This window comes from Neopelma chrysocephalum, unplaced genomic scaffold, assembly GCF_003984885.1.
Source record: "Neopelma chrysocephalum unplaced genomic scaffold, ASM398488v2 Primary Assembly neopelma1_26, whole genome shotgun sequence".
NCBI classification, from domain to species: Eukaryota; Metazoa; Chordata; class Aves; order Passeriformes; family Pipridae; genus Neopelma; species Neopelma chrysocephalum.
Window position 1 is genome coordinate 12,217,252 of NW_020897695.1, and position 23,612 is coordinate 12,240,863.

The following is a 23,612-nucleotide window of genomic DNA, read 5'->3' on the forward strand; positions in this document are numbered from 1 at the left end:
TTTTTTTTCTTTTTTTTTCTTTTTTACTTTTTATTTTGGTCAGGACATCACTGCTTTGAAAAGATGTGGTTTAGAGAGGCAGTGGGGTCAGGCTTCAGAGGTTCCCATCTGACCTGCTTTGGTGGCAGCAAAAGCACCTGATATATGATTGCGGAGAGGGGCCTGAACATGCTGGAGTGCAGGAAGGTGGGTGACCTGCTGTACCCATGGCCTGCTGGGGGCAAGTCAGGGGACCACAGGACATTAGAGTCTTAGTGCATCTTCACCAGCATGGAAGCCACTCTGCTGCTCCTGACACCAGCAGAACCCCTGCCTTGCTGGGCTTCTGCCAGTGCCAGCCTGGGAATGCCCACCTTTTAGTGGTGCAGCTATTTCTAGAAATAACCCAGTGAATTTTCTGTATTTGAAAGCAAAATGCAATTATTTAATTTTGAAGGAATTCTGAAGTCTCCTTTTATTTCTGAAATTCTGAAGTCTCTTCCTTGTATCTCCTGGAAGTACTTCTCCAGGGCTGTGGTCTCCTTTAAAAGCACAGACATCAACAAGTGGGCTAGGTCTCTACAAATAAGCACAGCACATTCCTGTGAGGAATCAGATGCTTAAATGCTTTTGTTCGGTTAGATCTTTAAAGCGGAATCCTTTTCCAGTCTTCTTCAGGTCTGACCTAACTGGACCCCTTTGTTCAGTTCCTGGAAGGCGGACATTCCCAGACTGGCACTGGCAGAGCCCCCACCCAGCCAGGCATGCTGAGCAGCATATCTTGTGGGGCAGGATAAGCTGCAAAAATACCAGTTTCCATCATCAGGAATTTTCTCTGGGTGTGGTGAAATGGCTTTTTTTTTGGTTGGCTTCCTCGCCTGGATTCATTAGCATAAGTTTCTTAGGGTAGGTCTCAGCGGATGCTAGAGCCTGTGCAGCTTGTGGCCCCTGTCCCTACAGTGGCTCTTGCAGTATATGGAGCCTCTTTGTAGCTAAGAGGTTTCTTTATCTTAGATATCCAGATGACATCCCTGAAAGAAACTAAAAATCCATCCCCAAAGCTCTAGTTTGTTAGCTGGTAGCTCTAGTTTGTTAGCTGGTATGAGGAAGCCCTCTCTTCCTGCCATGAGCAGTGCTGTGCAGTGAAAAACAGAGAAGATTCTGAAGAAGAAAGGAGGTGGATTACACATGAGACTTCTGTAGCTCAGATTTTCAAGCAAGGTGACAATCCTATGGCCGTGAAGGTTCAGAATGTGTGATAAATGGCTTTGTCATAGTGCAGGGTCGGCTATAGGAGCAGAGGATGAAAGAGGGCTGAAGATGATCTTGACTGCTTGTTTGGAGTGAGGGAGGTTATGCTCTCCATGGTGGTGGCATGCAGTGCTTGTTTCCCTTTCTCTCCTTGGAAAGCTTCATATAAGCTACCTGAGAATACAAGCTCAGATATTTCAATGTTTTCTTTTGAAAGGAACTTATTCTCCTTCTAGAGCAAAAGCTGATTTTTCTGCTTTGGAGAAGTCAAGGTGCCTTGGTACTGAATACAAAATCAGTGTGTTCTTTGCATTCTTTTCTGGCTTTATGAGCAAACCTGTTTAGTGGTGTCTACTATTTTATGTTCATTGCAAGTACAGAAAGCAGTTTGTCTCATACTACGACTGTGCACATTATGGTAGAAATAGTTGAATGGCATTTTTTACCCCAAGAGAAGTGTACATGTTGTCTTCCCTTTCTCAGCTCATGTTTAGCCACATGTGTTTTGCAAAATTGCCCTTTAAAAAATTATTTTTTATTTTGTTGAAGTTCCTGTTCATCAGTAACACTGAGCAGATGCTCTGTCTGGCCATGCAAACTAAAAACATGCCCACAAGAACTGCCTGTTTAAAAACAAACCTTTGGTGAGAAGAAAAATAATTAAGCTTAGATATTTCCTTGTTTTTTACCAAAACCTTTTGGATGCAGCGTTTGATCTAGTGGCAATACAATATGTGAAAAATTTGCAATGCAGAGGGCTTTTCCAGTCATGTATGAATGCAAACTTTTCTCTGTGTGAAATGTTACTAGGAGGCTCCCAGTACTCACAACTGAGCTTTTATCTTTTCTTTTTTTGTTGTCTTTGTCCTTGAAGTTAGACTGAGCCCTGGAAGAAGCTTGGGATAGATATAGTCTTTCAACAAAAGTTGGGGGGTTGGAAATTAATGCTGAGTTCTCAGACAAGAGCTTATTGCTGCTCCTAACAATAGAAAAACAGGGATGAAACCAAACACTACTGAATATTCCAATGACTTCATGGAGTTTAACCTTCAGTTGCATGTGAGTAACTGGTAAATGGATTCAAAACTCCAAGAGACAAATAATCTTTTCTGTCAATACGAGGACTGAGGGTTGGAATTTTTACCATTTGCAACTGTTGTGCTCTAACAGAGGAGTTAGGGAAGAGTTGCCACTGGTCTGTAGAAATTGTCCAGCTGATACTATCACTCTCGATCCTGAAGTCTCTGAGCTTGCAAAACACATTGATCAATGCATTGTAATTAGAGATAAGCAAACCTTGAAAGATTAATTAGCTAACGGGCAGTTGTGTGCTCCAGAGATGACAAAGTGCTTTGTAATGTTCAATGTTATTGCAAGCCTGAGTCAGGGGCCTGATTCGGAGAGCACCCAAATTCTGTAGTAGCTACTCATCTGGTCTAAGTCTGCCTCTGCTTCTTCGGTTGTCAAAACCTGTCTGAGTTCCTTATGGCTTCTTCATAATGTTTCTTATTGCCCTTATATTCCTACTTTAATTTTCTTCCACATATGTGCATAGTATGCACACACATTTCCAGTTTCTTTCTGTTTTCTAGCAGAGGTGAGTGAGATTTGAAGCCTCATTCTCCTCTTTCCAAATGACTTTTCAGTGTGATCTGAGAAGCGCAGAGGAGGAAAGTCCTATTTCTTGTTATGCAACCATTCCCAGATACCAGAGTCTTCAGGGCAGAGCAGCTGGGCTGAAATAAGGGCACTGTATTATTTCTGTGACATCCTTCTGGATTAGCAGGCTGGCAGCACCTTCCCCTGGCACTTTTTGACCAATATGGACACCTGCAAAGAAGGATGGGGGCCACAGCTTCTGTCTCCTGAAAAAGGCCTTCTCTTGTCTGACTTTTTCCAGCACAGTGACTGGGCATCTCTGTGGACAGAGATGGCAAGAGAGGTCACCACAGTTGTGTTGCACATCAGCAACTCTCACAGCAAAGAGGCAAGACAAGACCTTATCTATGAGACCCAGCTCAGAGAAATGTCCTTCCAAGGCTAGGAAATAAATCCGCTGAGCAGTTTTTCACGTGGAGGCCCTGGGAGAATGACCAACCCTGACCATAGCAGTACGCCTGGGAACAGCCAAACCAACTTCAAGATGTGCACCAGGGACAGCTAATTCTTGAAATAAGACATTGACTCCTCTGTATTTGAAAGCACAATGCAATGATTTATTTTTTGAAGAATTTCTCAATTTTCCTTTTATTTGCCCCTTGCTTGTATTTTCTGGAAGTACTTCTCCAGGGCTCTGGTCTCTTTTATAAAGCACAGACATCAACAAACAAGCTAGATCTCTATCAACAGATAAGCACAGCACAATATTGAATCTTGTAATTCCTGTGAGGAATCAGATGCCTAAATACTTTTGTTGTTTTGGACCTGAAAAACTGAATATTTGTTTCAGCCTGCCTTATATCTGACTTAACTGGACCCTTTTGCCCAGCTCCTTGAAGATGGATGTTCCCAGGCTGAAGGTCAAATGCTCTGTGCTCTGTCAAGCTATAGAGGAGAAATAGTTTACTGACTTTCCTGTCCTGACCATAGCATATATGACAAGATTTGTGGCATTTAGTGGAAAAATTCAAAGTGAGAACTTTTAAATCCAAATATCCCAGCTTTAGTGGAATTTTTACTAGCTATGGTTATGGATTTGGTTTTACTGAAGAAGTTCATTTTTTTTATAGCAATTTTAAGAAGAACAACACATCTAAGCTGCCTTAGATCAAGGGGGGTTTGTGTAAACAACAAGAAGAAACTGTAAGTGTAAAAGAGCAAGTCAGCCCAGAGAAGCTCTGCCACAGGTTCTGGGAAGTCCTGTGGATATAGAAGACACTGTTCTGAAATTGCACCAGGAATTTCTAACTGGTTATAATCAGAAACTAGGCCAAAACACTGTTAGTCTCTCAGTTGTGCTGGGTGGTGTTGCTAGACTAGGAATCCTATCCAGGGATTGAAATAGTGGTACAAGCTGCCGTTAACAGACTATGAAAAGAGGAACCCAGAGAAAGTGGTGGTGAGATTGAAACAAAAATATGACACTTTGGAGCAGGTAGACTGGAGAAAAGCTATCACAAATGCAGCTGACAAAACCTCCTGCTCTGCCGGTCTAATAGGAGTCCTCTACTCCTAGTAGCAGCTGGCTTGCAGCTGGACTGGGACACTCACTTTTTTGGAAGAATACTTAATTCCTCGAGTAGAAGGACAGCAAAAAAAACCCCAAACCACCTCTGTTGAAATGACAGGTAAACTCACATCACTTTTATTAATTAAAGAAGCCTTTGGAAGGACTGATAGGCAGTTCCCCAGAGCGAGTCCACCACTTGTAATGCTGCTGTTAGTGGCCACAGGGCTGCGTCCTGTGGGTAACAGTGTAGCAGGGCCACAGCTGATTTTCATTCTGACTGCCTTGCATTTCCTTTGCGATCAAAATCAGCGCAGCCTTTGGAGGTTACAAATCCAAAGTACTACTAAGTGTCTAAACAAATCTGTATTAGATAGTGCTGGATAGATAAGAGACCATCACGAGTGGATGTGCAACATGCAATCGTAATTTCCTGCTAAAACTACAGTAATTCATGCAGCACCTCTATTTTAATGTCAGATGGGAGAAGCATTGCTGAGCTTATCAAGCAGCCTGTAAGTAGCGTGGCTGCCCTCTCCCTCTTCCAGGGACTAGTCCCAGTGGGTGCCCCCGTGGCCTGGGCTGGCCAGGATATGGTGCTCGGACACCCGGTGTCAGTGGCTGTGTCACAAACACGTGTGATGGTGGGGTGAATGCTGCTCCTCTCCCACCAGTCATGGGGTTGCCCTCTGGGACTGCTCCTCTGCCTGGTTTCCTGACAGGGCTGGTTCTATCAGGAGACTCCATTTTCTTTTCTAGAGCAAAGATTATGAATGTTATTTTCTTGAGAGCAAACACTGCCTTTTGTCCTCTCCCCAGTGGCTGCTGTTTCTTCTGTGTGCAATAATCAGAGTGTCTGGGGATTTGTGTTTGGGCGTCTGAGAGAAGAAACCACAAGTAAGACCATTCAGCCCCAGCCAACAGCCAGTACATGTCTCTTCTGCCCAAGCCATTTTTGCAGGTTCTTACTGATGCTTTTATAAGACATGATAATCCTACCAGCCATGCTGGTACACTTCTAGTCATGGGGTGGTCATGGATAACTGCTGATTTTAGTCTTTAGTTTCAGTGCACCTGAAACACTGCCAGCACTATTTCAATCTAAATGATTGCCCTGGGTCTGCTTAGAGGGGAATCTGTGTTGGGTTACTCTGAACTTTCCAGCTCATCTCAGCCCATTTAAATGTAAGCACTAGTGGTGCTAATGCCACTAATGGTGGCACTAGTCTGCTTTCCTCATCTGTATCAAGACAGAATCAAAATCTTTCACGTTTCTCACAAATGAGAGCAGGAGGTCTGGCAGTCAGGAAGTGACTGGTTGAGACTGAGCCTGGAGGATCCATCTTCCTTGAAAGTGCCCAGATCCTGATGCCAGTGCCTCCTCCTGCTTCTTTGGACCCTCACAGCAGAGTTTACAGCATGCATTTATTTGCCCTAAGACCAATGCACTCCTGTGAAAAGCTTCTGTCTCATTCATGATGAATTTTCCAATGAAAACCTCAACTCAGAAAAAAGTCTGTGCCTGACTCAACTCATCAGCCCAGAAAAAACACTGGAGTTTAAGCATTGTTCCCCGAATAAATTGTTGGTTTCATGACCAGCATGGTTAATGGCTGGGATGTGAATTATAGCTTTGGATTACAATTTCTACACTGTGATAAGCCTGTGTGAGACACAATCTAGGAAGTCCCTTTACTGGGTGTCTATTGGCAGGTGGACTTCTGTGAATGAAAAAGTCTGTGCTAGTTATGCTCATCTAATAGCTTGCAAATGTGTATCCCTCCAGTTTCTCAATCCTACCCCATCATTTGGGTGCTACAATGAGCCTTTTCAGAAGTATTGAGAAGACATTGTGTTTTACCTTCTTCTTGGTTGGGGTGACTTTCAGTCTTCGTACTTGGTGTAAGTAAATCCTCCATATCTTGCAGCATGGGGTTTGTGGTGGCTTTGTTGTTTCTTTTGTTTTTCTCCTCTTCGCGTTGCTGCATCAACAAGAAACATCGGGTTTAGTTTAAAACTGCAGATATAATCTGTGAACTGGTGGCCTGGTACCATGGTTGGCCTGCTAAGTGTTTGTTGGTATGAATGCAATCTCTTTGCAAAGTACAAGGGGCTGAATCTTAGTCCAGTGACCAAGTGTTTTTGGGAAAGAAAGTATGTCCCAGGTAGGGGGACGAGAGCCTGGGAAGGAATGGTTCTGCTCCTGTTAGGACAAAGCACTTGCTTGTAACATGGTTTAGGTCTACCAGACTGTCTGCATGTTTCTGCAACTTCCAATCTGTCCTCTCTGTGGTTTTGGTTTATTTGAAATGTGGAGCTCTTGTGAGAGAGAGTGTCAGGGATAAATGCCAAAGGAAGAGGAGGAGGGTATGGCAGTGCAGGGATGGGCTATAGGGCTGTCTTTGGTTCACTTGCATGTATTTATGTCTTCAAAAGATTTTCTTCTGGATGGTAGAGGGAAGAAAATAACTGTTTCTGCTCAGAACAAGTATGCTGGAAAGGGAAGGGAGAGGCTGCCCTCTCTTATGCAGTGAGAAACTTTGGATGGACTCTGCTCCAGCTCCATCCCTTGCCCAAAAAGAGTTATTTGCCAATGGAAGTTGTTGTGTACTGGAGCCATGGAATGCAGGGCAGCTCATGGCCTTGCTACAGCTGAGTGGTCCCAACCCACAGAGCAGCCTTCATCCACTTGGCAAACCTGGCAGACTTTGGGGAAAGCCACAAGAGGTCTCTCTGAGCTCAGCAGGTTATCACACAGGGGTCTCTGGTGGGCTCCAACTGCTGACTATCCCTGCCATGAACAGGCAGCTCTCATTCCTCTCTCCCTAAGCAGCAGGGCTGTGCCAATACCCTTCCTTTCCCCTGCTCTGCTGTGTACCTCTCCTCTTGCCTGGCTTGGCTGTCTCAGCAAACCTACAGGTGCCTGTGGGACAAGGATATGTAAAGGCAGGTCCTTGTCTTGAGATGTTTCTGTTCCTTTGGTAGCACAAGGGCCCTGCTTTGTGATCCCGTAAACCCTGATCACACCCCGGTTGGGCAGTGTGAAATAGACCAAGTGCCCTTAAGTTCGAGTGTGCTGCAGCACGTGTTCAACTCTTGTGATGTTTGAGGATGCCCTTTGCACCAAGGCACTTATTTTAAACTATGTGCACAAGTGATCAATTTTGGATTTGAGCATTTGAATGTAATTTATGGAGTCTCATTTCTGAGTGCTCACATCCTCACTTTTAATGTTGCTTTACGCAATGTTTTGCTTTATGTGGCAAAAATGGGCTACTTCTTTGGTTTGCAGCCTGCCCTGTGCTGGTAAAATGGCTGATAACAGTCCTTTGATGACATCATGCCCTCTCCTGATGCAAGGCTTGGTAGTTTGGGCACATCTATGTCATACCAAACAGCACCAGGAAAGCTCTGGAGGAAACTGCCAGACCAGCGTGAGCCCTGGTACCAGAACACCTTTACTGTTTCTTATTGAGAATCATTCTCTGAGCAAAGTTGTGCTTTTGCAAGTGTTCTGCTGCCAGACCTTATTCATATTAGTTCAGGGTTCCCTGTATTACAGTCCTCTACATATTGCAAACTCTCACAGTTCTGGATACCATGAGGTCCAAATCCTACCATGCTAGTTCAAGTCATTGCATTTGTCTGTACCTTGCTTTTCCTATTTGCCCAGCAGAGACAGATGCCAGCCTCCTTTGTAAGGTGTTTTGAGAATTACTGGTAAAAAATATTGTTATTGCCATGTTGTTATTTATGGCTCATTGCTCTTCAACTTGTACAAAATCTGGCTGTAGTTTTGATAGGCTTATCATTGTCCCTGGGAAATCTCAGGCACCGAAGCATTGCTCAAATTTTGAAGTAACTTATTTTTGTAGGTGGAAAGCACAGTTTACAGGAAAATGAACTGTAGTTTGGATGTATGAAATAGCAGCCTATTATGGGATGTGACCATTCTTTGCAATTAGCCATTAAATGCCATCAGAGGGGACTGAACAAGCATAAAATATGTCTTTTTCTTCTGTCACCAATGTATTCAGAAGTGAAGAGTAATTTAAAAGTATATGTTACACATCAAAATTGAAAGATGTATTTCAAGGATGACTTTGCCAGATCAATACTTACCATTTGCATTTTCTTCTTCAGCTCTGCATTGGCGCGCTGATACGCTTCAGACACAGAATTTAGGTAATAGATGGCAAGGCTAGAAAAAGAAACATGTTGCTGTAGTGACAGGATCAGGGGACAGAGAAAGTTTCACCAGGAGGGAACATTTAATTTTTTGCTTACCTTCTAATACCTAGCTTTCCCACCAGCTATCTCCAAACTGCTTTTAGAGGCTCAAGGCTTAGGAAATATTCAGGCTGCCTTGGGGCATGGTCAACTGAGATGCGCTGAGCCCATCCAGTAGCTCAGTTCTGCTCAAACAGAAGAAAAATGACAACCCTGCCCTCCTGCCTCCACCTTGAATAACCATGGTCTCCCTTCACTTCCTTTCCAGCAGTCCTGGTGAAACCAGGCACCAGCCTTGAAATTGAACAGGCACCAGGTAACACAGAGACCTTAGGAAAAAAATAGGAAACTCAGGACATAGTGGCAGAACAGGGCCTGAAGCCTCTCCTGAAAAGCAATGCTCAAGGAACAGTCCTCTTTCCCCCTTTGCCAGAACCAGTTGCATCCTGTATCCCCAGAAGGGACCCTTGAGAGTGAGCAAAGACAGGAATCGAGGGCAAGCAGAAGCCAGCTTGGAGCAGAGCCACTGGCTTTTGTTTCGATCCCTTCTTCTCCAAAAAGGACATGCCAAAACCAAGGGAAAACCAAGCCAAGCTGGAGGGAACTGAAAGGCAAGTGGGGATGGAAGAGGGCATGCTGGCTGCCAGTCTTTGGTGCGCAGAGAGGGTTGTGTTTTAAAACATGCCTAAGCGTCTGTGTCTGTCTCGCCACCTCTGACACCAGCAAGTAATATTTCGATAGTAAAAAATGTCTCTCATGCTTTTTTAGAGTGCTTTTATTTTTCTAAATTATAAAAATCATGTGCTCAGTGGCTCAAGCCATTCCCAGGAAAAGTACCAGCCGTTCAGTTCACCACTATAGCTGATATTTTTTTTAAATAAAGTAGAAAATTCTTATATAAAAGGGGGAAAAAAAAAAGTAGGGGGAAAAAAGGTTTCCTGACAATTCATAACCTGATTGTGTGGCTTCAGCCCAGGTTCAGCATCCTCAAACCAGGCTCCAGGATTTCATCAACAGAGTGCATGTGTCTAAGCCCAGCAAGACATCATGGCATATAAGTTTCCAGGTGGGAGATCAGGAAGGGGTACTTAGGATGGCCTTTCTTGAGGCTTTTTACAGGGGTCTGTGTAGAGGAAACACATTTGCTTCCTTTTGTCTAGCATTACCTCAAAACTCAATCTTGGTGAACTGGGCTTTCTGTCCTCTTGAAAATTGTTTTTTTGTTCTTCTGTAAAGATGTGGTAGTTTTATTTCTTCAGTGTTATTAAGCTCATTGCCTAGAAAATATTAGTTTTTAATCAGGGCTTTGCGGCTGCCCTGCCATTTTTTGTTGTGACCAGCCAGGATGTAAGTGCCTGGAGCACCCTTGTTTTCATAAAGATAACTAGAGCTGGCTATTCAAAGCCATCTGGGATGCCATGTACTATGTTTCTGAGCTGGTTACTCAAGTTCACTGAGTAACTGAGCAAATCCATTTCCAGTCCCTTTTCAGCCCGTTCTCACCATTTGCATTAGTGTCCAGTATTGCCTCCAACCACCAGGGCTTCCTCCCCTGAAGACTCCTGCATTGATGGGAAGAGCATGAGCTCACCAGGTCCCTCTCCCAAACACTATGAGATATAAGCCCAGTCTGCCTCCAGGCTAAGCCTGAGTTTCCTCTGTCCTTGGCTTATTGCAGATTTATTGCTTAAGGGAGGTTGTGCTTGTTCAGGATTGAACTGCCCTGAAGGGATCTTGAAAGGGAGAGGGGAAAGGGACAGTGCCCAGAAAGGTGATTTGGTGGGCATGCCTTTGGTGCAGTCCAAATCTGCAGGAGTCAGACATGTTTGGATTGGGTTGTCCAAGCAATGATGAGGCAGTCTGTGTGATCCTCCAAGGCGCACACCAATATCCTGGGCAGGTCCTACAGGTGTGCTGGATTTATTACTGAATTTCTGATTTGCACTGCTAGTGCTGGCTCCCAAAAAAGGCAGAGCAAAGCCAGATCTTGGTCTGACTGTAAGCTGCAACATGAGCAGCTGTAAACTTTGCTGAGGAATGGAGTAAGCATTAGCAAATGGAGTTTATCCATTTTCAATGGGGTTCTTTAGGTCTACTTCCCTCTAAAATGGGCCTGCAGATGCACCCTCATGTTTGAGCTGTTAACTCTATCAACTGGGATAGAGTTAATTAATTTCTTACCGTGATGTGTTTTGGATTTGGAATGAGAACGGTGTTGATAACACACTGATGTTTTGGGTTTTACTGAGTCATGTTTATCCTAAGTCAAGGACTTTTTTTTTTTTTTAATTCTCATGCTCTGCCAGTGAGAAAGTATGCAAAAGAAACTGATAGGGAGCATAGCCAGGTGACCCAAACTGGCCAAGGCGGTATTGCACACCAGAGAACACCATGCCTAGTACATAAACTGAGGGTAGTTACCCAGAATGGGGTCTGGCATCAGTCAGCAGGTGGTGAGCAATTGTATTGTGCATTACTTGTTTTTTCCTTTTTATTATCATTATTATTATCATTTACCATTATTACTGTATTTTACTTTGTTTTCACTAAGTTCTTCACTTACAAGTTTTACTTTGATTCCTCTCCCCATTCCACTGGGGGAAGGGGGTAGAGAGAGGGGAATGAGCAAGTGCCTGTGTGGTGCTTAATTTCCATATGGGCTTAAACCACGACACCCTGACTCCTCTCTTCTCTGATTTACTGCTTCCCCAGATCGGGGGAGAGTGCGGGTCACTGTCCTTTTCTAGTCTGCACAGGAATTTTAATTTTCCCCTCTTCTTGATGCAGTAAGGTGCTTCTAGCTTCTGCCAGAAAGCTCTGCAGGCCATGGCTTGAAATCCTTCTTTCAACCTGAGTGGAATTAGGCTATATGCCTGTGTATACCATATCTCTGCTTCTTATTTCTCTTTATTTCCTATTTCCCTTGTCCTTGGGCAGTTAGAAGCAGAACAGTAAGTTTGACACCCATGTTATTCACTGGACCCCATCATTGTTTGAGACCAGGAGCTAAGAACAGAAATAGATAGAAGATGCATTTTGGATTGGACTTGGAAAAAAGAGAAGGGCTTATCATGGCTAGAGAAAATTACTTAATTCACTCCACAGAAGTGGAAAAGACATTTTTTTAGTGTCTGCAATCAAAATCAACAGACCATCCATTTACGATCCACCTGTCACTATTGTAGAGGCTATTTTTACTTAGGCTGGATTGTAGGTTGCCTTGCCTGCTGCTTTGAGAGTGGTTCTCTGCCCATTGGGACTAAATGAAGCTTTTGCATTTCCCTGGTTTCAATCCTTTGGGAAGCTGGATGGGGAAGCGTAAGGACAAGCTCCAGCCTGGCCCTGTCTACCTGTCAGCAGCACAGCAGAAGCAGAGGGGAAATTGAAGATTTTCAGAGACAAGGCAGGAAACTGGGGACTTGACTGAAAAGGAGACTAGAAAAGGACTGAAGCCTTAGGAAACAATCTTGTATGGTAGCTATGATTTCATCTGGGATTATCCCACACAAGGTGTGCATGCAGATAAAAAACAGTACTTCTGCAAGACATCCAATGGTCTTGGGGCATGTGAGAGCTACTGCCAAGGGGCTGTAGGTCTGACTTGCCCAGGCACCACGGGGGAAACCACTTTTTTAGAGCTGTGACTCTCTTCGGAGCTGAATGGGTTGAAATCACAAATATATAATATCCTCGAAGGCCGCACAGGCAGTTTATCTGTGTGGGAAAGGAGAATGTTTTAGGTAGTGTGGACATAAAGTATCTCTTAGTTTTCAGAGAGGAATCAGGGCAGAGACAAAATGGTGTCTCAAGGAGAAATGGACTGATGGTAAGGATGTGGTGTGGGAATAGCCGAGACTGGGAAGGGGTGATAAAAAGTGTTTCATCAACAAATAAACTGGATTGGTGCTGTTCCTTGTCCCAGCTGTCAGTGGAGGACAGGGCAGGAGATTGTAACTGAAAAAACCACATTATTTTCAAAGGTATTACTGCTCTCCCATCACCTTTTTTGGGGGTTGCATCAAAACCTCAGAAATCTGGCCTACAGCCCTTTTGTAAAGCTGGTCCATTTGGAAAGTGTTAGTTCTGCAGTCTTCATCTCATGTTTGCAATAGCATCTGCCAGTGCTACTGTGAAGCCCACAGGAATAGAGTTTATAACTCGATAATATGCTTGGCCATACTAGGGATGTGGTGTGAGACTTCTTGTCTCCTGCATGTATCTGATCTGATTTTTCTAAGTGTAGGATCTGTCTGCACAGTATATGATCATCCTTTATAGGTTAAAATGAGTAAGTAGCTTGAGTCAGGTAGAGGGATGACATGTCATTTTAAGTTTAATTGGGATTTTTCTCAGGTTGTTTCTGTAAGAAACTTTGTAACAATGGGAACTTGTATTTGATTTAATTTAATGGCATTACCTTCGGCGTAACTATTCAGAATGAAGCATCTCTGTGCCCAAGGAAAGCTGTACTGGATCAGCCCAGAGGCCCACCTCCAGTGTGTGTGGATGACCCAGGAGGAGTCGAGCGGCAAGCTCTGTATGTAATAGGCACCCCAGTTCTGTCCCTTTCTCCCATTGATTAGTCTAAAATCTGCCTATAGAATTTGGCCGCAGCTCTCCTACTTACTTTGATAGCTGTTGGAAACTTTGATAATAATGGCAAAAATATCTTTAAAACAAAAGAGAGAACTGCCCTGATCCTAGTACTGCTGAAGGTGCTATGGATTTAAGAGTGATTTCAAAGCTGAAATGATCAAATGGCACTGAAACAAATTCCAGATGTATTATTTGGAAAATAAAAAATTAAAACTCCTAAACACCCCAACAAAACTGACAATTCTTCACATTTTGGAACATGTAAATTTTTAATGCCTTGTTGTGGCTGTGCTCTAAATACCACCAGCTGTGACAGAAATTGCTTCTCCAGAAGCACCAGGCTGAGACTGTCCATTTATTTCCTGCTGGCTACAGAAAATTTTTCATATGGAAGCTGTGACAGCTTTGATATCTACAGGGCCTCTATCAGCAATGTGTTTCATCTACAAAGTTGTGTTTAATTGGGTCAGGTAATTAAATTTGGGGAAATTGGGTTAGGCAAAGGTGAGGGGGGTAGAGAGCATGTCTGCCCCAATCTGTACTGTTATCTCAGCAGAAAGTGTATTTAGACCTCACTAATCTCCCAGAAGTTTTGTTTTTTAACCTTCTCCCCCAACCCAGACATGTAATATTGCAAGGAAAACTTACACCATGAGCAGAATTGCAGGTATGATCAGTCCTGGATTTGCCACATAGCTGAAGATCTTGGCAACAAAAAGTGGGAAATCAAGCTCTATGGTCTCTTGAATGACGTCATACATCCTTTTTTTCCCACTGGAAAGACAAACAACCAGTTAAGGAGTGTAGATATTTCCTGTAGAAAGCCATTCAGTCTAATGATGCTAAGTAGCATGCTTTATCCCTCTTTCAGTGAGCATCAGCTCAAGCCACCAAGGATTTTAAAATGCCTTATTTTAGATTATCTGTTGGTCCATTCATTCCCTCCCTTCCCCCATTGATTATAAGAACAAACCTTGCTAGGCCAACTCACTCATTTATTTCCACATGTCACTCCTTTATGAGTTCTGACTGTTTACCCTCCTGAAATACATAAAAACTACAGACTGCAGTAACTATACATTTCTGATCAATGTCTTGTTAAATATGGCCTTTTCGTGACTTTCCATATGCAAATTCCTGCTTTCTGAAATAATGAGCCAACTTGAAGAGCTGCTAAGTAATGACAAAAATAGCAAGCTGTGATTATTGCTTAATAGGAAACTCACTGAAAGAGTAATTTCTAACCGGATTGATAAAGCAGATGAGAGTATTCTGTATGAAAGGAGAACAAATCTGTAGAAGGCTGGATTATGCAATCGACCTTCTTCTCTCCCCAACATCTCTGGGTCTGGGAATTCAACCCTATCAGTACTATTCCTCCTATTTAGGGCTTGTTGCCTCTTGGGAGCTTGCAGGATTCCACACAGGAGGGTGTTGGACTCTGTCCTGATGATGAGAGTCAATAAAGGCAAACTTGGCTAAACAGTATCCCAACTTCATCAACTGCCAGACGCTCGGGAGAGCTGAGCTTTCAGTCGAGCTGAGTGGTGTGCCAGGGTCTGAATCAGGCTGAGTGGCTTTTGAAGGGTTGATTGGGAATTGAAATAGCTCTTTCACATTGCAGATTAGTCATCTCCAAATGATAGCATGCCTGCAACAAGTTTCTTGTCAGATCTTCTGACATTACTCATTGACACCTGTCCTTGTTATAGAACTAAGGGTATTTTGGTCTCTTGCCTTCTCCCCCGAGTCTTTTAGCTTTCTATTGTCATTCTCTGTTAGCAAGCAGATAACCTAAAACACTGCATCTACAAGAACAATTTGTTCCAAGCTGGCTCCTTGCTGAGTCAGATCCAGCAGGCCCAGGAAATGGCATTATTCAATCAAGTTGGACTTTATTGGCATGTTAATCCAGTCCACTGAATGCTCTGTGCAGTGCTGATTCTGTCTTAATGAAAAAAACCCAAACCTACAACTTTCTTTTTTTAAGCTGCAACTCTTCAGGCCACCCCTTTCCTTTTCCTGCTATTTTCCAGCTAAAGTCAACACACAAAATCTCATGCTGTGGGAGTTCTTATCTTTATGAAGGAGTGTTTGGACTCATTTTGCTCCCACAATGTTCCAGAGAGCCTTAGGGATGCTCCTAATTTTTTTTTTTTTCTGGGGGCTGCACCTTGCTGTCCTCTGGTGCTTTCATTGGTGTGTGTTGGTGGAAACACTGGGAATCATGTAGCAAAGGAAAACAGGAGACAGGAGGAGGTTCAGTGCTCCCAGCTGACTGTTTATACCCCACAGCTGGACATGACCCTTTGCCTCACATTGCTAAGGATTTAAGCTGATGGAGAAAGGAGGCATTTCACCACCTCTGTTGGAGTCCAGGTCTTCTAACTTCACAAAAATAATCCCATGTCCCAGAGCAAAAAAATGTCCTTTTTGGTGTTTTGCTAGTACCTGAATGGTCCACAGTCAAAGGAGGGAGGCAGGGACATGATGGTGTAAGCCACAGGCAGGAGGCTGAGAAATAGGATCAACAGCAACAGTCCCATGTAAAAATTATTAGACTTGGATGCTTTGAAGACTCTTTCGTGAGGGACATTGCTACTCATAACAGCCCAGCACTGAAAATACATGGAGGTTAATAAGCGCAGCACGTTTATACCCACGAGCCCTGGCGCATAAAAGGATCCCATCCTGAAAAGAAAAAGAGAAGGACAGGTGCTGTTTTTTGACAGGCTGGAAGGTTTTCTGTTTTCAAAAGCAGGAAAACAACTGTTCATGTGGTGGCAAGTGTGCCCACAAATGAAGTCTGAGTGGGCTTTATGCTACCCCGTGCTCCCAGAGGAGAAGCCACCTGCATCCTTATTAGGGTATGGTCCCATGCATTGAGGATCAGTGAGGACTGAGACTCTTAATTGCAAAGAAGGTTTTTCAGTTTGTGACAAAAATGGCTTTGAGACAGCTTGGAAAATGTCAGGTGAATCTAACCTGTACAGAGAGACTCTCTTACATGTGTGGAGATGTTGTAGTGTTGTAACAGGAAGAAATTATCAGTCCATGGCAAAAGGAACTTTCCTCTCAGAGTAGGTGAGGGTGCTCTGTCCTGTTGCCCATTGCCTCTGGTGCTGCCACAATAGGGCAAAGCAGCTCCCATTTGCCCTCCCTTGGGGCAGTTCTGTGACATGCTCCTCCTGCCCAGTTTGATCTAGCTGGCTCTATGCCCACCCTTCCAATGGTGTGTAACCTCGTGATTCCCCCCAAACCCTTTCTAAAGTCTACCCCCAGCACATGGATAAGTAAGCTGGCATTTTTAAATTTTCACTTCTATAGTCAAGCACAGAAAGCCAAACAATCAGAAAAACCAGAACCCAAAGGTTTATCCAGTTGGCTTTCTAACTCCACTGACAGGTTTTCTAAATAAGAAAGGAAAAAAAAGTATCTTACCAAATCATTCCCTGGTTGAAAACCAAACCCAAAACATTGCCGCTAATGTCAAACTCTGCATAGGACGGCTGTATGGGAAAAGAAAGGAAAGTGTGTTGTTGCTAGAGGTACCTGCTTTTGTTTTCTGCTGGGTATATGATGCTTATTTAAAGCTGGTAAGAAGGAATTCCTGGGAGGGCTCCCGCTGTGTGCATACTGCTTGAATGACCAGCAGCACTGTGGCAAAGGCAGAATTGGAGCTACTGTGCTGTGGGCTGCTGCTTCTCTCTTGGCTTGCTGAAAATTGGAAAGATATATGGAGGTGCTTAGAGCTGCTCTGCTTTTATCTCTCCCTGCTAATATAATGCCAGCTGCAAGCAAAGGAGCCATGGCATGGGACTAGGTTTAAACTCCAGCTGGTGTGTCTGGTTATGGACTTACAGTTCCACCATGGTAAAGTACTGGATGTTTAGATGGTGATAATGATGAACTGGAGGGCAAATGCTATGCTGGATATATCCATGTACCCAGGTCCAAGCTGCTGAAGAACAGAAATATAGGCAAAGGGAGAGAAATATGAGGGAATATATGACCTGGTGGGTATTTGGTGACTTTTTACTCTGTGCTAGGTGATAGGTTGCTCCATATAGAGCAGTATTGTAACTGTCTGATGTGGGTGCTAATAGTGGCAGGTCCAGAACAGGTTCTCCAGACCACTCCCAGTAGGACAGCTAGGGAGTGGGTGTACTGATCTACTTGTAATCTTGCAAGGTACTTCCATCTCTCTCTGAATCCATCTGGTTTTGTCTCCTCTTATGTGAAACAACGGACTTCCCTCCACCCCTCCATTATTTTCTTCTGTGTTTTGTGTAGCTGCAGTACTGGCTGCTTTGGTAATGTAGCCTTTAGGAATATCGAAGAGTCCAGTGCTGTTGTGAGTTACACATACATGAGAGGGCAAGGAAATGCTTCTTCCTCCACTGCAGCAGAAGTAACACCAGATTCCAGCATCGATCAGAAGATGGTGCTGTGAGTAAAGCAGGTTACTGCCTGCAGGGTGGGCAATGAACAGGAAGTTCTGGGGCTTTGAGAAGAGGTATAGAAGGGCCCAAAGGTTTGGAGTTATAACAACTGAATGAATAACAGATTATTTTTTTTAACTCAGCTTCATGTTTTAAAGTCCTTAGGTGGGGATGGAACTGATTGATCCAAAGTGATGCAGATACTATCTACACCAATGAAATTATCAGACAAGACCAGAGGACCACTGGAAGCATTCAGAACAAATTCATTTGTAGCATTTGACCAAATGGCCCTAAATTACTTATATCTTCTCAGCTATAAGATACTGACTTACAAATCCAGCCTCTAGGTCCCAGCACCAACAGTAATTCACAAATCTCACAAAGCAAGCTCGGATGAAATCTCCCACCAGAATGGTTATGAAGGTCACAAGGATATCGGACACAGTGAGCCTCACAAACTCCTGTAATTTAAAAGAAGGAAAAAAACCATTTATGTCATATAATTTCAGTAGCGCATTCAGGACTGTATTTTTTGTTAGGCCATTTGTCTTTATATGACAGTTACCTTCAGAAAAGCATAGCACGAGCAAACTCCCTGCCTGTTTTCAAACACTCGGCAGTGCCTAAGCTTTACCTTTGTGCTTGGGAACTACAAGCTCCGTTACAGCTGTTAGACCTGATAGCTGCTGCTGGCATTATTGACTGCGCTTGTATGCTGTGGCAGCTCATAAAATTGGAGCAGAATGTTAATGCCAGCAATAATGCTGGTGTAATATACACATACACCAAGAGTAATTTTGATTGTCCATCGCTCTGGTATGGCTCAGCTCCTTGACCTTCACATGGACTCCTGAGGAAAATACTCAGTTGTAAACAAGAGCTATGAGTAAGTGTAGACAAGGGAGATGTGAAAGACAAAAAAGGTAAAATTGCAGGTGGAAGTAACACTTGTCAGATGGAGATAACCGGTATCCCAAGGATTCTAAAGGAAAGACACAAGAAAAGGTTTAAAAGTCTGGAGAGGAAAAAAACAGCTCAGTTGCACTGAGGATCAGCCCTTTCTGAGGAGTGACGGTGGTGGGTCTTCTCCCACTCGACTGAAAACCACTCAGCTAGTGAAGACCCGCTGTGTGTGCACAGGAATGCATAGCCTCGTAGCTTGGCAAGCCCTAACTATGTCAGCCAATAAACAATTGCTTTTACTCTTTAAGCTGTGCATAGTGTGGCTGCTGAACTTCTTGGTGCAAGGTAAATGCAGGGTGGTGAAATTGAGGACTTGAAGGCCACCCTGCATGCCTTTCAAGGGGGTTACTTTTGCCTAATTTTGTTTTCATTCCATGGCCTCACCACGTGTTATGGGTTGGGACATGTCAGGAGTTCCCTTGAGGCGTGTCGTCTGGCTGGGTTTTACTCCTGCACCAGAGCCTCTCTGCAATGTGAATGAAGTGCAGCAATAGATGGAGAAGAGCAGTTTGCTTCAAAGGCACAGTCATGATCTGAACAAGAACGTGATGCAGGCATGGCTGCAGACTACCCAGCCTTTTGTGCTCCTCCTGGCAAGTGCTGCAGAGCTGTGTCTGCCCTGGTTGCTTCAGCTGAGGATTTCACTACCAAGGCTTGAGAACCATGGCCAAGAACTTGCATTGCCTTGGTGCTGCTATATGAGAGTAGGCAAAAGGCGTGTCATTTGTAAGGAAAACTTCAAGCCTGGAAATGCTAAAGACATCAACAAGAAAAGCAAAAAAATGAACCACCCCAAACCAACACAGAGACTTGCTACATAACAAATTTCTTACGATGCCAACGGTTGTCTCCCAGCAGGGTCCCCTGGGCACATCTGCAGGGTCAAGGGGAGGTGGTGTAGCAGTGCTGTCATTCCCAACAGACAAGTTGTGGTGGCCAAGCAGTGTCCAGTACGTGATGTTCTTTACCACGTCCTCTTCCGCCAGCTGCAATAAAGAGACCCCCGTGGCTAAAAACATCACAAAATAGAGGTCTCAGTGGATGTGTTTGGAGAAATCCAAGGCATTGGGCTCCCCCTTACCAGTTACTACCCATCATATAATGATCTGCTTACAACAGATTTTACAGTCTGGCTATAGCACAGAAGCTCCTTCCCTTGGCCAGGAGCAGGGGAGCAGCAGCCCTTCCAGACCGAGAACAGGTTGGGACTCTATGAGTTTTGGGGAGCAAGCAACCTCCTCCCCACAAATGGAAGAGTCAGACCTCTTTCAAGACTACTGTGTGCAGAGGGAGCCTCTATCCAGTCCTCCTTCCTCACATTCCTCATAATTTTTCAGGGCAGAGCAAAACACCTCAAATTCCTCTAATTCTTCTCAGCTTAAAACAGAGTAATTTTTTCTGTGGATCAGTTAGACGTTTATCCTTTCCTGCAGTTATCTGCCCACAACACACTACCAGGATAATGTTAAAGAGGGGAGGCAGGGAAAGAGGATTATAAACTATATCCTTGGGGTCTGTGTTAATAGAACTTGCACACAGTGTCTGATGGAGAAAAAAATCGAATTACCCTAACATGCTGTGATTATAGGAGACAATAACCATGCTTTTTTCAGGGCTGTAAAGAGAAGCTGGAGACTCTGCTTGGTGAGTCTCCCTGGGGCACTGCAGACGATGCTCATGAGGACTGGGGACAGAGGAAGCACCTGCTGCGAAGGCGGTGATTGTGACTGCAGGCTGTGGGGACAAGATGTGCTCACCCTCAACTCTGGAAAATGCTAGTGGACATGGCTTTTTGGCTCAGTTCTTACTTTTTCGTTGACATCATCCATCAAGGCCAACAAAAACGTGTAGAGGTTCCCAAGGAAGAGTGCAAAGATCCTCCCCAGCTGCCATTTCAGCCCAATGCGGGGATGGTAATTTTCTAGTGCAGCGATGGTTTCAAACAGTGGAGGGCAAAACATGCCCAGCAAGGACATCACAATTTCAACCTGCCACATGAGGAAAACAAGATAACTGCTAGTAGTAACAACAGTGACTATCTTACTTCAACCAGAGCGGGGGCCGCTGGCAACTGGTTGGATATTTTTGAAGTATTTATGAAGGGGAGGGAATCAAAGCAAACTCAGTTTCTGGCTTTGCTTAGTGTGCAGGCAGCACAGTGTCAGACTTCAGGGCTGGGTTGCACGACTTGCTCTTGCAGGAGCACTTTTGCTGTTATCTCAAAGCTCTGAAGGATTTGTTCCCTGTCAGTCCAGCCTCATGAATATTTAGGTTCCTCAAGTATCTTGTAGTACTGCTTGCATCAGCTCCGAGGTTCTTATTTTAGTTTTGGAGGAAGCGCAAGACTGGCCTCTGTGCCTAAAGATAATTAGTTGATGCTAAAGTTTATTTTCCACGTTCAGCACCTTTGCTTTTGCAATATGTATTTACAGATTTGAATGGAAGCACACCAAGGACTCAGTTTTGCAGCTCAGGAAAACATGTCCTAGTGGCATCTTTGTTCCTCTGTATCATGCGAGATAATAAGTTGTACTGTGGTCAGTGATGTCATTGGCCAGTCACGGTTAGCTCAGGCATGACTTACAGGCTCTATGTTTTTTTACAGCCCTACAGTGTCCATTAGCCTGTAGAGGACTTTGTTTGTACAGGTGCAGTCAGTCTCTGACTCACAGGTCTCTTCTTTGTGCTTTTCTTTCCAGGACAAGAAATTGTACCCAGAACAGTTTTTTTTAGATCTCAGGTTATCGCCAGAAAGTTAGCAGGTTATCACCAGAAAAGTTCGCTGTAATAAATCAAAGCATTTTGAGAGCAGGTGCTGTCTTGCTAAAGTTTTCCGTAGGAATTGTGAAAATGCACGGCTTTGGATTTAATTTGGCTTTGATATATAAATACATGATAATGTAGTATACATTGAAATTAAAGCTTTCCAGAGGTTGACATTTTTGTGTGTGTGTGAAGAGCTTGAAGGTTTGAACTTTTCATTCCAAAATCAGACACAGAAAAATTTTGACTACTGCAATTTTTCTGCAGATTCTAAAGTCTTATTCCCATAATTCAAGGTGGACAATAAGGATTAGAGTTATGTCTGATTATGGACATTGCTAACACCCAGAGAGCTTTCTAATACAACACTTTGTAAGCGTTAACATGCAATTTGATTCTTAAGATGATGGTCGGTGTTGTAAGTGCCAAAGAGCCATTGATTCTTATTGTGATTTACTGTAAGACTGTTTTTCCCTCTCTGCAGGAGGTGTTAATTTGTCCTAGAAACTTTCAGTGAGACCAATGTGCTTCCCAGCTACAAGAAGTGCAAAGGTACTGAAGGGGACTAGTGAACTCTGGTAGCGAATCTCTCTGCCTTGAATGCTGTCCTCAAGCTGTGGCAACGATTATGCTGATGTCCAAGGCAAATTATCTCAGCAGAAAACTGGAAGCAAAGTTTCCTTACCTCATTTCTTTCATACCATCCCGCGTTTTGCATTTTGGAAAATGTCTGGGAGCGCTTCACCACAAAATAAATGAGGTAGCCACTCCCACACAAGCAGCATATGATGAGGACATTGGCCAAAACCCGCAGGAACCTTCTCAGGTGGATATTCTCATCCTTGTTGCTTTCTTGTTCATCTACAATAGACTCCTGAAAAAACAGGGGTGCTCAAAGAACTGGAATTAATATCTTGCGGCACCAACTATAAGGCGATATCAGATGTTTTCTCACCCTATGAAATGCAATCCCAATCTATTTTGGCTATATTCATCTTGGTAGTTTATGTTCAATTCAAACTAAGCTTCATATAGGCATCCTGGTTGGACTGAAAGATATCAAATGGCAAATAGCCTGACATGTCCCAAGGGAATGTGGTGGGGGAACTGCACTCTAAAGTAACACAATTTTTTTTTAAATCCTAAAGAAGAGAGTTAGGGGGACAAGGGCACAGAAGCTGGAACTGCCATGGATCAGCACCATAACCTGTTCATATGGAGAGATGCTGTGCAGGTACCCAGATTTCCCCTTAAACCTCTGCCATGGCAGGCACTGGGAGCACCCCCAGAAGCAGATGAGGAAATGCTGATTAGGTTTACCTTGAAACTGGTGGTGATGGATGCAAACTTGTTGTCTGCTGTCTCTGCATTGCCAATGAGATAGTCCCAGCTGGTGAACATTTTCCAGCTGAAAACGAAGTTGTCATCATCCCCATCTGCTGTACTTTCATTGGCATTGCGTGCCATCCTGCATAAGGATGTGTGCAGTGACAAGGTCAGACAGTGTTTCACAGAGCCACTATGTCTCCTTCAGCTTTGCAGAACAGCACCAGTGGATTACTGGTGGGTAAGATGGAGTGGGATGACCATTCTTGGGGTTTTGGAGTGACTAATATGTGCCATGAGACCTCAAGTTTAAAGTGAACTACTGTCAAATGGTGTCTTCAGGGCTATGCAGATCTTGTATTAAAAACAGTAATATAGAAAAAAACTAGTATGGGTGATTAAAGAGGTTAAGGATTGCTTCCACCAGCTAGTACCTAAAGAAAGTCTATTTATGGTGTTTCCAGGTCCTAGGCTACAGTATATGATTATGGCTACCTTTAGTTAGCTAAATTTAGTAAAACCCCCCTGGTGCTGTACAATACACCCACTGCAGCACAAAGTTTTAGTGAGACTTCACTTGCTGCACAATGCTGGAGCCAAAGAGCCTGCAGCAAGTAATGCAGGGAGAGAAAAAGGATTATTCTTGCTAACCAGCGTAGGAGCAGATATGGTTTCTGCTGTTTCCTCTCTATTATTTGATTCCTGAAATCCTTCTATAAGTCCCACTAGAGTTCTAGCACCAGTCCCTCAAGGAAGGCAAGACAACAGATGCTGCAATTTCATGGCAAATGTACAGAAAATCCCCATGTCCCACTCAAGCCAAAGGCTCAAGAGGCTCTTTCTGCTGCACAGCAATAGGGCATGTTTCAGCAGTGATACAAATCCGTGGACTT

General features: G+C 43.8%; 1 protein-coding gene across 1 annotated transcript in view; it reads right to left on the reverse strand.

The window, feature by feature from the left end:
• Positions 1-4,900: 4,900 nt before the first annotated feature.
• The window catches only part of TMC2 (transmembrane channel like 2), a 37,600-nt gene continuing 18,888 nt past the window's right edge, over positions 4,901-23,612 (reverse strand). The window contains exons 10-20 of the mRNA XM_027676110.1: positions 22,714-22,861; positions 22,079-22,267; positions 20,439-20,618; positions 19,464-19,616; positions 18,000-18,128; positions 16,664-16,731; positions 15,674-15,913; positions 13,871-13,996; positions 8,519-8,597; positions 6,258-6,378; positions 4,901-5,151 (exon numbers count right to left, since the gene is read on the reverse strand). Coding sequence (XP_027531911.1) covers positions 4,901-5,151; positions 6,258-6,378; positions 8,519-8,597; positions 13,871-13,996; positions 15,674-15,913; positions 16,664-16,731; positions 18,000-18,128; positions 19,464-19,616; positions 20,439-20,618; positions 22,079-22,267; positions 22,714-22,861 — 1,684 coding nt within the window. The remainder of the gene's footprint in view (positions 5,152-6,257; positions 6,379-8,518; positions 8,598-13,870; positions 13,997-15,673; positions 15,914-16,663; positions 16,732-17,999; positions 18,129-19,463; positions 19,617-20,438; positions 20,619-22,078; positions 22,268-22,713; positions 22,862-23,612) is intronic.